Consider the following 15,041-nt stretch of genomic DNA (forward strand, 5'->3'; position numbering starts at 1 on the left):
AATGTTTTAATCTTAGTAAACTAGAAATTTAAAAAAAAACAACTTCCTTATCTTAACAAAGTACATATACTAGAAACCCCTATTATGCATCAAATTGTCTCATACTGAGGCTAGAACATGAAAGAAAACAACAATAAAGTCAAAAACCTTATACTCTACTGAGAGATACAGGTAAATAAACAGAAAATCATAATACCTTCTAATTAGATGTTCTCACAAGAGAATTAAAGGATGTCATAGTAACAAAGGAAAGACAACACAACAGCCTTTGCTGGAGACTGTTACTTCAGTAGATGATAAGTACCTTCTGGGCAAGGAGAGATTGCCCAGTATCTAAGACAATGTGTAGTACATGGTTAAGTCTTCAGTAAATGTTTCTTAAATGAATGAACAAAATGAACAAACATTAAATAGTAGCCTTAAATAGTAAATATCAGGTAAAAATATCAATAAATTACATAACTTTCTATAAATTTGATATCTTCTAAAGAGTCCATTTGGGTACAAATACACCACTATACTTCACAAACACAGATTATACACACATCAGGCAATCATAAATACTCACGGATACAAGGGATTTGTGTTGGCCAATTGGAGAATGTGTGTTTTCACGGGTTCCACAGCTATTAACATATCTTGTTCTACAGCCATAGGAAGAACAGAATATCCACAGTAATCTATGTGCTCTCCTAGAAAAGAGATGGCATTTTTTAAAATCATTGCTACCATATGAAATAAACAATGCCCAAGTTAAGTTGACATACAGGAAAAACTTGACCACAAGTCATGTTTTAACAGGAAGTAAACATACTATAGGAAGAAAGTTATTTGGTTTTCTTTTTACCCCACACATCTGAGCTAGGAACTTCTACCAGCCATAAGTATATTAGTTAGTTTCTGTCAATGTTTTAAATTCCTTTAATTTTAAGCTTTTCTTCCAATTTCTAATTCGTAATGACCATTTTCAAAATTTATATTATGTGACTAGCTATATGAGCATCAAGAAAAGTATATCTCCACCAAAAAATCAAGTGACCCAAGTAATATATGGGCAAATGAATTAAACAGATACTTTTAAAAGAAGAAATACAAATGACCAACAAATAAATGAAAAACTGTTCAACATCATTAGCAATTAGGGAAATGCAAACCAAAACTACCCTGAAATTTCATCTCATACCAATCAGAATGGCAGTCATCAAGAATACAAGTAATGATAAATGCTGGAGAAGATGTAGAGAAAAAGGAACATTTTTACATTATTAATGGGGCTGTAAATTAGTACAACCACTAAGGAAATCAGTATGGAGATTTCTCAAAAGACTAGACATGGAACCACCATATGATCCAGCTATACCACTCCTCAGTATTTATCCTAAAATAAATATGAGTATGTACATGCATACTCATGTTTATAGCAGCACAATTCACAGTAGCCAAACTATAGAGCCAACCTAGGTATCCATCAACCGATAAAAGAATAAAGAAATTGTGGTATATATACACAGTGAAGTTTTACTCAGCCATAAAGAAAAATGAAATTATGTCATTTGCAGGAAAATGAATGAAACTAGATAGAGACTATTATGTTAAGCGAAATAAGTCAAACTCAAGGTTAAGGGTCATATGTCATCTCCAGTATGTGGAAGCTAGAGGTAAAAGGAAAAGAAAGGTGTGAGCAAATCTCATTAAATCAAAAGAAGATCAGTAGAAGAAAGGGACCAAGGTGTGGGAGGTGGTGAGGGAGAGGGAAAGTGTTGGGGAGATCTATTGGCCAAATTATATTGTTATATTGTATGCATGTACAAATATGTAACACCAAAACCCATCATTATGTGCAAGTATAATGCACAAACAAAAAAATGTGAAAAAAAGAATGAAACAAAAAAAGTAGTATCTCCTTTTCTGTTGCTTTTTTTGTATTAACTTTTAAAATATGAACAATGAAGCCTTAAGTACATTCTCCCTTATATTAGCATTATTTGAGTTCCAGCCTCTTCCTTATCAGCCAATGAGCTCTCCAAATAAGGATTATGGTTATCACTGTGACCTAACCAAATGTTTAGCAATTAGATCAGCTCTGATAAGTTGTGTTTAATGTGCTAGACAAGGCTAAGAAAAAGAAAAGGAAACTATAAAAAGATATTTAAACTGTACTTGCAACAGGAAACAAACTATTCTTTTCATTCAAATTCTTGTATGAATCACCAGCAGGAATTTTTTTTCCTATTATAGTATAATATTTTACCCAAATTACCACTTAAACTCAAGGTCATTATACATAAGACTTAAACGCAAAACAGCAAATTCAAGAAAGATGAGTTAAGCAAGTTCATTTATTTCCCTGGTTACAAATTTTTTATATCTGATTGCTTCAGATATAAATCAACTTCAGATAATAATCAACTAAGAAACACAAATTTAATAAAAGACAATTCAATTGCATAATTATATTATTATTCTACGTATTATTACAGGGAATAAGTATTTTCTTTCCACATTAATTTGCTCTTTAAAATGACATAAAAAAGTTTTGTGGGGGATTAACAATGATAACTGTAGAGCTGGTTTTCAAAGTTATCTTTCTCCAATTACCTTCAAAAGGACAACAATATAAAACAAGTAGAAAACACATATTCAAATAAACAGAACTCTAGGGAGGCATCATTCTGTTGGGAAGGTGGCAGCATGAATGGTAGCCTTCTGAAAATTAACAATTTCTCCCTTTGTCAAAACTGATTAAAAAAAAAAAAAAAAGAAATCACCCCAGTTGAAGGGGTGGGGAAGGAGCAGAAACTACTAGAAAGGAAGTATAACAAAACTATTATGAGGTACAAAAATATTATTGATGGAAAGTATAATAGTGTTTTTAAGAAAAACTGAAATTCACTTTATCCCATGTACTAACTACTTATGTTAGAATCATTTACAAACCTCCTACACCTTTTTAAATCAGAAAATAGTCAACAAATTTACAAGAATATGAATTATTTTTTCAGGAAAATCCTACCCCCAAAACCAAGTGAAACTTGGTTCTTCTCTGAGGATACTGCTTCTTAACAATCTTCTGGCAATTGAGAGAAGTTGATGTCCTCCTCCTACTCTGCATTTCCAGACCCTTTCCCTGTATTTCTTCTGAGGCTTATGCCACATTCTCTCCTCCTCACGACTTTCATCTATGACTTCTTAGCCACACCAATCCTCACTAAAGACCTCAGCAAGTGGTTCCATTTCCCTCTTCTTCACCATCCTGCAACAAACTGGGTAACATCCACGCAAATCTTAGTCCAAGACCCCAGCTTCTCAATTTCTTGGCCTCCAGAGAGTCTGACCTCCTCTCTACCTCAGCCATCTACTCCCATGGCCTTGACAAATCCAATAATGACTGTAGACTTTCTTATCACTTGGAATTTTTTACCTATGAAAATTATTTCAAATCTCATACTTTTTACTAAAACTTCCATCCTACCATTTCTCACTCAGTTTCTCCCATTCACCTGCCTTTCACATTTAGTTCTTTGCCTTCTCTACTTCATAAGTTCCTACTTTCCTTTCTTTTTCTGCTCAGCATAGATTCCAAGGTTTACCTGCTCTCCTACCAATATTATTAACTTCTTCAGTCTACTGTCATTCTCTTGTAACCTTTATCTATCTTGTATCTCCAGCTTTTAACTAGATCTCGGTCGTATTCAGCAAACCTTTCATTTATACAATCATTTCCCTCTCCCATTCTTCACAAGAACTATTTATAATTTTTTGCCTTCCTAAATTTCCAGTTCCTTCCTTCTACTACCCCTCACACAAACTCCCTCAATCTTCTATACTAAAATTATTCATTTACCGACTTCCACAGACATACTTTTCTTTCTTGTCTTCTGTTAAAAGTCAAAGTGGACTTCTTCCTATGCTCTGGACACCAGTCCTTCTTGCCTTCATGGGCATTCTGCTTTACCTGTTCCTCAGTTATCTTCACCCTTTCCCTTGACTTTACTCCATTGTGACCCTTTCCCCAGTAACTATACCAAATATCCTATATTTTTAAGTTTTCAATAATTGGCTTCAAAATAAAATAAGATTACCTGAATTGATAATAATTGAAGCTAGATGATAAATACATGGGAGTTCACTACACTATTGCAATTTTTTATATATTTGTATTTTTCATTATGAAAAAGATTTACTTTTAGTTCTCCCCTGACACCTGGATTTTTTTTTTCAGCTCTCAATTCCATTTTCTCATGATAAAACTTATTCATCCTAGAGTCACGACTTATAACTTCCTCCAAGAGACTTCTCTAGCTCTTCAATTCTGGATTGGATGACCTTCCTATGAACTTCTATTGTACCCTGCACTTCCCTATCAAAAATTTTAAGAAGTATTTTAGCTGTAGATATTCTTGTTCAAATGGAATTTTACATGGATGTGAAAAAAGTGAAAATGTTAAACAAGAGGTTCTTCTTGTTGAGCTGTTTGCATGGGTGGCCTCCCTACTCAATAGTAGCCCCGGAGGAAACCCCAATGAATTCCGAGGGCTCTGCTGGACACAGTCTGAAGGCAACGCTATCAAAGTGCTTAAGAACTCCATCATAATTGCCATTAGAGGACTGGGGCTCAGTAATAGAGAGTTTGCCTAGCATATGTGAGGCACTGGATTCGATACCTAGCAACACATGAAACTAAATAAACCAAATAAAGGTATTGTGTCCACCTGCAACTAAAAATATTTTTTTAAAAAATAATGCCATTAGATTGTTCTATGAGGGTAGAACTATGCCTTTTAATTTTCACCAAGGCTATTCTCATGCCTGCCACATAGAGGATACATAACAAATCTTTAGCTTCAACCCCACATTTCCCTCAATGAACTTCAGAAGGTCATATCCTAGTGCTTTTCCTGGCTTGCCAAAGGCATTTCAAGCTGAAAAATAAGTTCTTAACTTCCTCCCCTTCCCTCACTTAGAAAACAGTACCACTCAGTTGTCCAAACATGGAGTTCATCACTTAGACCTTAAAGTTAACCATCTTGTAACAGAGGACTATAGTGAAATTTAAAAAAAAAAAAAAAAAATGCTTGCTGCTTTCTTCCTTAGCACTGCCCCTACTCTAGTACACGTTTCCATGAGACTCGGTTGTCTTTTGGCTTCTGTTTTTGTTTTTTGTTTGTTTGTTTGTTTGTTTGTTTTGTTTTGTTTTAGGAAAATACTAAGGATTTTTATTATTAATACAAGAGATCATAAGTGAAGGCACAAATAAGCTAATTGTTCTTGATAATTTTAGACTCTAGAGTCTCTCTATGGAAAAGTCAGCTCCTTAAGTAGACAAAATACTATCCAAAACAAACAAAAAAGAAAAAATAGCAGATATTCAAGACAGTGGTCAAGACAATAACTGAACATAAACACAATAAGGTGAAACAGAAATGTACTGTTTCCTTTTCTCAGTAAGGTATGTGTTGCATAAAGATATAAACCTTGTTTTGGTGGGAAATGCTTTTGTATAGGACAATTTTGAATTCTTCTACCTGTCATACAAAACAATGCCTGAAGAACTGGCTGCAGGATAAAGTGATACATTATGTCTACCAGGAAGCAAGGAGACTCCAGTTTCAGCCTAAAAGATGGTCCCCTCCCAAATCTGGTTTTTAGCTATACCCAGACCTATCTGACAAGGCAGGAGCACAGCAGTCAAGAGGGCCAGAACCACTCAAACTCATCAGAAGGCACCTCTATACTGTGATATGTCAATGCTCATATTGATGGTGGTAAAAGAATCAAGAAGCCTAGGTTTCAGAGTAGCACAAACATTCTTTAAATAGTAAGAAATAATTGAAGTTCTTGTCTAGTGTAAATGATATGAAAATAGGTAATGAGGTCAACCACATATCACTGCTGAGATTATTTAGTCTGACTTTAAAGCAGTATAAAATGTTATCTTCCACACAAGTATAAGCTTTGTATTGAAATTTCTGAGAAACCAATCATGTCTTCATGTCTAGCCTAAGTTTAAATGTTTTCAATTTGGATACTTTTCTGTGAAATTTGAATAGAAATTGCACCTATTTCTTCAGGTTTTTATGAAAATACAATGTCTTATTTGTAAATTCTTACTTGAAAGCCCTTTATTCAAGATTTATTTAACAAATATTTCAATAAAAGATAAATATATGTGTGTGTATATATATATATTTCCTACATCAGAGACAAGGTAAAGCAAGTGAGGTGCAAGAAACCCTCTACACAGAGTCCCTGGGATAGAAAGAGCTCTAAAAGCCAATGAGCATGAGCACGTTTAAATTACAAGTTTGAGATTGTGGGTCCATGGCAGTTGCTTCTTCCCTCTTATCACTGGGATGTCCATCTTAGGCCATTCTAAGGTTGCTGGACTTATAGCCACTCAGATAGACCAGACACAAATCTAATCCCTTGGAGAAAGCTCCGGGCTCCTCTGTAGACCTGGATGGTAAAATCTCCAGAATCAGACTTCTACAGGGATCTTAATCCAAAAAAGGCCCCATTTATCTGATGGGTTTCTTTCCTTATCCCCATTTAGAGAATACATGGTGCTAGGACTTGGACCAGGGAAAGCTATGGGGGAACCACAAATAAACAAGCCTCTGGACTTTTTTACTTAGGGAAAGAAAGGAGGGTGATGCTTGAGGTAGACTGGGTTGATACAGGCTGCTCCTCTCCTTTTTTACCTCTTCACTCTGTAGCTTTAGTTTATGGAATGCTTCTGCCACTCAAAAGTACTTGGTCTCCACGGGAATATGTAGCCAACATCTCTCAATATACTCAATACTCAAAATGCTGAATGCTTTAATGGATCTGTTTTGAGGTCAGAGAATTCACAAAGACATGAGTAGTTTTAGCCTTCACACCAAGACCTTGTCTATATTGTCAATGGCTGATAACAGAATCATGGAAGAGGAGGATACACTGGAATTTCCTTCCTCCACAGTTCCTTCAGAACCACTGGCTTCCAGGGAATGCTTCCCATGACCAATGGAGGAAAAATCATGAGTGTAGGGTCTTTGAAGGCATTATCAAAACTGAATGTCCAAGTAGGCAGGACATCTTACTGAAAAGACCACTAGGCTCAAGAACAGGCATTTCTGATTGTCTTGAAGCCACCAAAAGACTGGGTTCCTGTTGCTTTTTTTCCATAGAATTCCAGATGAGTTCCGGCCATCACAGTGAAATGAAGTGACAACTATGCTGACAAATAGATGTTAATAAGAAATCATTGTCCAACTGCTGCAAATTAGAAAACAACTCAAGAAGTACCCATTCCAAGGGTTCTATTCTCCCACTGTGGCAAAGCATGTGTGGCCTGAACTACAACAATAAATAGGCTCAGAGGACCTACATCTCCCAGGGAGTTCTGACAGTCTAGACCCAAGTTATGTGGAGAGTAACAACAAAGGTTTTCATCATGTACCAGGGAGCACTATCACTGACCTTCGGTTTTTGTTTTTTATCATCATCATCATCATCATCATCATCATCATCATCATCATTATTGTTATTTTGTTGTTGATTGTGGTACCAGGGACTGAAACTAAGACCTCAGTTTGCTGAGTAAGTGCTCTACCACTGAATCACATACCCAGACCCTTGTTGCTGTTCTTGTGAGACCTTCTCCTTCCTTATTGCTACATATACTTAAACATTAATTCTTTTTTACTTAAACTAACCATATAAGTTATTTTGTTCTTGTTGGGGTCAAAGAGAAAAAAAAAACTTACACAAGGCTGATTTCTATATGGTTAATTTCCTTTAACAGCCTTCAAACAGATCATAAAACCAAATTGCACAATTTAATAAAGCAATTCTAGTAAAAGCCAATGGTGCATTTATTATATGAAACTCTCTAATGATCTGGCTTAATACAACAATGAAGTCTATGCTATGAAAATGAGTGCACAGCATAACTTTCAGGACATATTTTATGATGGGGTCATTTTAACAGAATCTTAAAGAATGGGCAGAAATTAGGCATGGCCTGGATATGGGGTAAAGGTATTCCAGATAGAAAAAAGGGAAAAAGGAAAGTCAAAGATGGACTGACAAAACACATGAGATTCAACTCAACCTCTCAAGCATTAACTATGTCCTAAATAGGTAAAAATATAAATGAGACCGATATCCTTCAAAGTTTTAAGAGTTAGCTGGCAGCCACAGTTCCTTATGCTCTAGACCTAGAGAGGAACTAGCCACCCAGGTCAGTTTCAAGGACCACACAAGTGATACAAACTCAAGATTGATCAGAGGTAGCTTCATTCCTGACTTTTCTGGCAACCAAAACAAACTTTTAGAATGTCAATACAGTTTATAGAATGTTCAGGAATATGAAAATGTTCTATGTCTGTGCTATCTGATATAGTAACCACTAGCCACACATGGTTACTGGGCATTGAAAGGTAACTCGTGCAAGTCAATTTAAATTCTATTTTACTTTAATTAATTTAAATTTAAACAGTCAAATGTGGTTAGTGGGTACTTAGCAGATAGTACAGACATATATAATTCATATCCTTAGCAATACAAAATTTCTCCTTTGTATCTTCAAAGAAAGGCTAGTGACATCACAACCAATATCCTATATAATGTCTTTACAATAACCTTGATAATGAATCTCACAAAATTATAGATTAATAAGAAGGTAAAACCTGTTGAAAACAATTCTATACATGAAGATATATATTTCTGAAATCTACCTTGATTTTGAATAAATTTAGAAACCAGCAAAATAGGTTCCACATATCCTCAAAATAATGTTCCACAAATAATATCTATCTCAACAAGGCTTATGATAAAAATTCAAGTGATAACAATTTTGCTTATCAAAGTAAAAACAAGTACTTAAAAGTTCAATATTCTTTTGTGAAAATGAACAGCTTAAGTTCCATGAAAGAGGGTACATCCTCTATTCTACCTATTTCTCCTTTCCACCTGAAAAATCTCACCAGAAATTAAAAAAGAGAAAAGACAGAATGAGTAATGCCATTCTCCTCTGTTTCTTTTCTATCAAATGGTTATAATACTGAAAAACTAGAAATAACTTTATATACAACGGAAGAAAGTTGTTAATTAAATTATAAAATATCAACTTAGTAGGCTATTATGAAGTTATTAAAGTAATAATTATGACCTCTATAGAAAGAGGAAAATATTTATGACATATTAAACCAAAAGAATAAAAATTATATGCTATATATTAAAACTATACCTATTATTATATGTATACATGGAGGTGGACAGAAAGACAGTAGATGAAATTGTTAAAAGGCTATAATTGACTACTAAAATGTACTAAAATTCAAAAGCATTTCAGAGAAGAAACATAAAATAAAAATACACCTGGAAAACCTGAAAAATCTGGGCACTTTTAAAAGCAATGAATTATAAGATTTCCGAGCATCTCTCTAAAATGAGAAAATGTACAGTCATCAAAATTACTCACCAGAGTTTAAAAATATAACCTATGGCACAGAAAAAAAAATCATCTTCCATTCAAATAATAAAAACAACTGGGTTTCAACAAATTTATAGATTTAAAAAATGAATGGAAAAGGGCTGGGGTTATAGTAGCTCAGTATTAGGGCACTTGCCTAGCATGTGTGAGGTACTGGTTTCAATCTTCAGTAACATCTACAACTAAGAAAGAAAAAAAAATTTTAAATATGAACAGAAAAAAAGCAACATTAATTATATGAATTGGGAAGGATGAAAGTAAGGAATTGGGTAAAAGTGTATCTTAATAGATATCTGTGTAAAATATGTAAAATATTCAGTATGGGGCAAAATTAAGAAAGAAATATATCAACAAAATTTGTATCTTATTAAAGGATGAGCAAAAAATTAAAAGGAATGTTTAAAATACCTATTATGTTGACTCTTCCTGGTGCTCGAACATAAAACTTGGGAATGGATCCAAATTTAGAGTTAAACATCTCCTTTAGCTTCAGTAATCTGAAAACAAGAGTAGAACATTTCAAAATATCATATATTAGAAACTCATAGTGGGGGTGTAGCCCAGTGATAGAGCCTGTCCTTAGCATGTGTAAAGCCCTGGGTTCAATTCTCAGCACTGCAAAAAAGGAGAAAAAAAAAAAAAGACCCATAAAAGGCACAGTCACTCATCCATGCACACATTTCATGTAACTGCCACCACTGCCACCACTAATTCCTCAAAAGAAAAAAAAAAGAAAAGAAAAGGGGTAAGCTTTTCTGGTAGCATACTACCTTTAAAACTCCAGGACAACAGGATGCAAAGTATGGTGAAGTTCACTTAAGAATTCCCAATAAAGTCACATTCCAAGGTTCTAATGGACAAGAATTTGGGAGGATACACCATTCAACTCAATACAGGAAGTCATATGAAAACTATCAGGAGACCACAATACTAATCTAATGGGTCCTCTGATTTAATGCCAAAGTTTGGCAAATCATTTTCCCTTGGTCCCTGGTTCTCTAAAGAATTTGAACTAGATATTCCTCCTAGGTCCCTTCCAGATCCGAAATTCTTATAATAGATTTAATATTCTGATACTGTCAAAGTATCTCAGGTTAATTCTGTGAATAGCTCCACTGTTTATAGTCTCACATCGTATTGTGCCTAAATAATAATACCAGGACAGTAAACATTTATTAAACCTACCATATTCAGGAAATTGAGTAAAATTAAGTAATTGGTATTAGGGATTAATTAGTTGTAAGAAACAAACACACAAAAAAAGTTCAATAAGGAAATTTATTATAATGATAGATATGTTGAATATTTTCAGAAATTATTCAAGCTAACCTCCGGGAGAGTCATCAGAAACTGCTTATATTCATGTCTTTGGCCCTCTCTCTTCCTTACTCATCCCCTTATACCTCCAAAGATACCATCACTGTTCTGCTTTTCTCAGAGCTTTTTGCATTTTGCCTGCCTATCTGAGCTCCTCCACATCTTCAGTTTCCATGACACTGTGGCCTTGATGCTACATGACTTAATAGCTCTAGTGTCTTCTACTATCTATCCTTTACATCTCTATGTCCTTGAGTTCAAATTCTCAAAAGATATAATGTGTTTGGCAGAGTTTAAATGTAGTATCTATCCTGGTCCCCATAATCTATGGCCAAAGGGATAAGGCATTTGTTACAAACAAGACTGTATGTTTTAGTTACAAATATGATCACTTGGGTCCACTTCTTCAGAAGAGGCTATGGATGACAACAGACCTCAGCAGGAGACAATAACTGGTTCTCTAACATTTTAAGAAGCATTTACTTGACTATCATGTATGTGTAGACAATGGTGACTGCCTAATTCTGAGTCTCCCTCTATATCCTCCAAAAGCAATCAGAACAAGAACAAATAAAACTATACAAAAAAAAAATGTCTCCAGTGTGACTAGAAGACAGAGACTATTAAACTTTAAGTTATAAGTAGAACAAAAAGGGAAAGATGAAGAAAGACCACCATGAGCTACTGGAAAAATAATAAGTGAAAGAGCCAGCAAAACGAAGATTAATATAAAACAACCACCAGGAAGAAAAGCTCACTCATTGAAAAATAGAAGGTGTGAGGAGGAAGAAGTGAAAGTGCAAAGAGCTCATAGACTGTTAAATGGGCAACAGGTAAAAATAAAAAATAAATTAAAAACTGACAAAGCAGTGATTTTTTTTTTTTTTTAAGTTCTGGTGCAGGCATTATGAGGATACTACTAAATCACTTTTTTAAAAGTTATAGAAAGGGCTGGAGTTGTAGCTCAGTGGTAGAGTGCTTGCCTAGCATGCGTGAGGCACTGGGTTCACATATAAATAAATATAATAAAGGTATTATGTCCATCTACAATTTAAAAATTTATTTTTAAAAAGTTATAGAAAGACCATGGCTTGTGTAGTCAGGCATACCTGGGCTTACATGTCTTTACCATACATAATGAAATTCATTAACCTCACTCACCTTTACGTGGGGTGAAGACATACATCCATGGAGTTGTCAAGATTAAATAAAGTAATGTAGGCACAGTGTCTAGCCTAGCGTTAGCATGAAATACATGTTTAATAAATGGTAGTTACTATTCCTGATTCCTAGGTTCACTATCATTTCTATTCTGTAGCATATAAATAAGAATTTTTTAGAAGAAATTAAAGATAATAGATAATTAAATGTTTATCTTGTGTCAGAACTGGAAGTATTATTAGGGCATTCAGTAATTTTGATGATGCCGTTGATAAACTTTGGTGCTTTCTACCCACTTCTTTTCATATTATAGAGGATGAGAAAACTCAGGTTGTTCATCCAGATTCTAGATTGAATGATTTAAAATGCTAGTGTTTTTCAATAGAAAATAGGAAGATGAAGAAGGAAGAAGAGGAGAAATAACTGACATAGATAGTAAAACAGGAAAACAGTCCCCTATTTCTTAAGGGCGCTAAAAAAGATAAAAGTACAAAAGTAACCAGTAGAAAAAAATTATGTTTTCTTAAATACCAAAAAAATTTAAAAAATAAAGAAGCAAAGAAAAATTTAAAGGAAAACAAAACACAGAAAACATATTATAACATGGTTATCAAATACTATGACAGAATTAAAATCAAACATATCACTATAGTTCTAACTATAACTATAGTTATTTCACTATAGTTCTCTGTTACAAGATGGTTAACCAAGGACTGAGTAAAGTTACATCAACAAATGTGACCAGGCCTAACATATCTCTTTAAAGAAAAAGATTTGCAATTTGGATCCTAAATCAAAACTGAACTACATGTTGTATACAAAAACACAACTAATGTCTAATAATTTTAGATATTTTAACTTAGAGTGATTCAAAAAAGCTAAATATCAAGGAATGGGTAGAAATATTTCAGGAAAACAGAAATAAGAAAACAATGGGAATATCCTGATATCAGACATTGCAGAATTTACGCCAAATACCATCAAATGTGCATAAAAGAATCCTTAATCCTGAGAGCCACAACTCAAAATAAAGATATGATTATTAAGTAATGCCCCAAATGAAACAGCAATAATAATTTTATAAGGCAAAAACTACACTACAGGCAATGTAAGAAAATATGAATAGAAATACATCAATAGTGACGAACTATATGATACCTTCTCATATCATATAGACAAAAAATGAAGAGAAAAATGCAATATTGATAAAGAACATTTTATGGATGTATACCATATATCAAACATTACACCATGATAATTTGTGCACAACAGCATAAGTATTGACCATATATTAGATCACAATAAAATGCTACTGAATTTCATAAGGTGAAAATACTATAAACAACACTGAACTCGATGCAACAAAACTTGAAATTATTAACTGATAATAAGTCACAAAAAGGGTCTCCTATACCTACTGCAATGGCCCATGCCTGTAACTCCAGCTAAAAAATGGTAACAATTATATTATATGGATTCACTGATATTACACGGATTTGAACCAAATGAATAATTTCTAAGAAGAGAAGTCGGAACTGGGCAGCTCAGGGTAAAAACCAGAAGCAATAACAAAGAAAGTAACTGTGGGATTTTTCAGCTTTTACTGATTATACTTTTGACTTTTATTTTTTTCTATTTGTTCTTTTCAGATATATATGACAGTGGAGTGTAATTTGACATATTATATATACATGGAGAATAATTTATTCTAATCAGGATCCCATTCTTGGGTTGTACATGATGTGAAGTTTCAGTGGTTGTGTATTCATACTGAATAAACTTTTAAATAACCCAAATCTTTAATATTAAGAGTGTGTTCAGGATCACCTAGTTGAGTTGGCAGAACATTGAGACTTTAAAGGTGGTCATATGGCATCATATACAGCAGCACTATTCATAAGAGACAAAAGATGGAAGCAACCAAAAAGTCCATCAACTGATAAATGGATAAACAAAATGTAGTAATCCATAGGATAGAATATATTTGATGATAAAAAGGAATGACATGGGGCTGTAGCTGTAGCTCAGTGGCAGAGCACTTGCCTAGCATATGTGAGGCACTGGGTTCCATCCTTAGCACCACATAAAAATAAACAAATAAAGGCATTCTGTCCATCAACAAAAAAACAAATTTTAAAAAAAAGAAATGACATACTAACACATTTTACAAAATTGATGAAACTTGAAAACAGGCTATATTTTTTAAAAAGACAATCCAAAAAACTCAAACATGTTTTATGATTGCATTTATTTTAAAGTCCAGAATAACCAAATCTATAGAGACAGAAAATACATGAGTAGTTGCTTAGGGTTAGTGGGGAAGCAGGAGGGGAGGGTATGGGGTATCTGAGGTGATACCTAATGGGATACTGGGTTCTTTTTGAGTGAAGAAATGTTCTAAATTTAATTATGGTAATGATTTAACGACTCTGAAAATACTAAAAACCACTTCATTGCAAACTTTAAATGGGTGAATTATATGGTATATGAAAAATTAACAAAGCTATTGCAAAAATAATAATCCAACAATTTAAAACTTAATCCAAAGAAAGGGAAAAGAGAAGAGATACTGCTGTTTAGAAGGGAAAGAAAGATAAAACAATGGAATTTGGCACCTTCCAGTAAAGGGAGGAAGCATGAATGAGACGCAGAAATAAAATCTTAGAGTTTCTATTTGTAATTGATTTTTATATAAGAAGAATACAAAAGAAATTATTTTTATAATGTGGTTATATTTGTATAATGTGGTTCACTAATGTCTTTACTCAGAGGATCTCCTGTCCTGTGAGGTTGATAAGGCATCTTAAGGAAAGAGTAGGAGTTACAGTAGGAGACAGGCTCCCACGGGGGCCCTCAGGAATTGCAACATGTGACCAGTTAATTAGATTTATAGATCACACTACCAAGATTTAAGAAAACTATGCTTCCTAAAATGACTATGTGGTTTCAAAAGATTCCTATGAACAAAATGTTGCTTGAAGTTAATCATCACAGTGCACACACAAGTGAAAAACAATAGCAGAATTTGACCACTTTTATGATGTCCTCTGTGGCTAGCAAAGAAAAAGAAATATTAATATTAAAT

At 33.8% G+C, this 15,041-nt stretch overlaps 1 protein-coding gene and 1 pseudogene across 5 annotated transcripts in view; both read right to left on the minus strand.

Moving 5' to 3' along the window:
- Galk2 (galactokinase 2) overlaps window positions 1-15,041 on the minus strand; it is a 120,089-nt gene that overhangs the window by 92,682 nt on the left and 12,366 nt on the right. For 4 of the 5 annotated variants that reach the window (XM_047538484.1, XM_047538482.1, XM_047538485.1 and 1 more), the window contains exons 2-3: window positions 9,887-9,975; window positions 569-692 (exon numbers count right to left, since the gene is read on the minus strand). In XM_047538484.1, coding sequence (XP_047394440.1) covers window positions 569-692; window positions 9,887-9,975 — 213 coding nt within the window. The remainder of the gene's footprint in view (window positions 1-568; window positions 693-9,886; window positions 9,976-15,041) is intronic. The other variant, XM_047538486.1, reaches the window with a different exon arrangement.
- LOC124975959 (putative monooxygenase p33MONOX) lies at window positions 6,267-7,000 on the minus strand (annotated as a pseudogene).

Source organism: Sciurus carolinensis, chromosome 2, assembly GCF_902686445.1.
Source record: "Sciurus carolinensis chromosome 2, mSciCar1.2, whole genome shotgun sequence".
In the NCBI taxonomy this organism is placed as follows: Eukaryota; Metazoa; Chordata; class Mammalia; order Rodentia; family Sciuridae; genus Sciurus; species Sciurus carolinensis.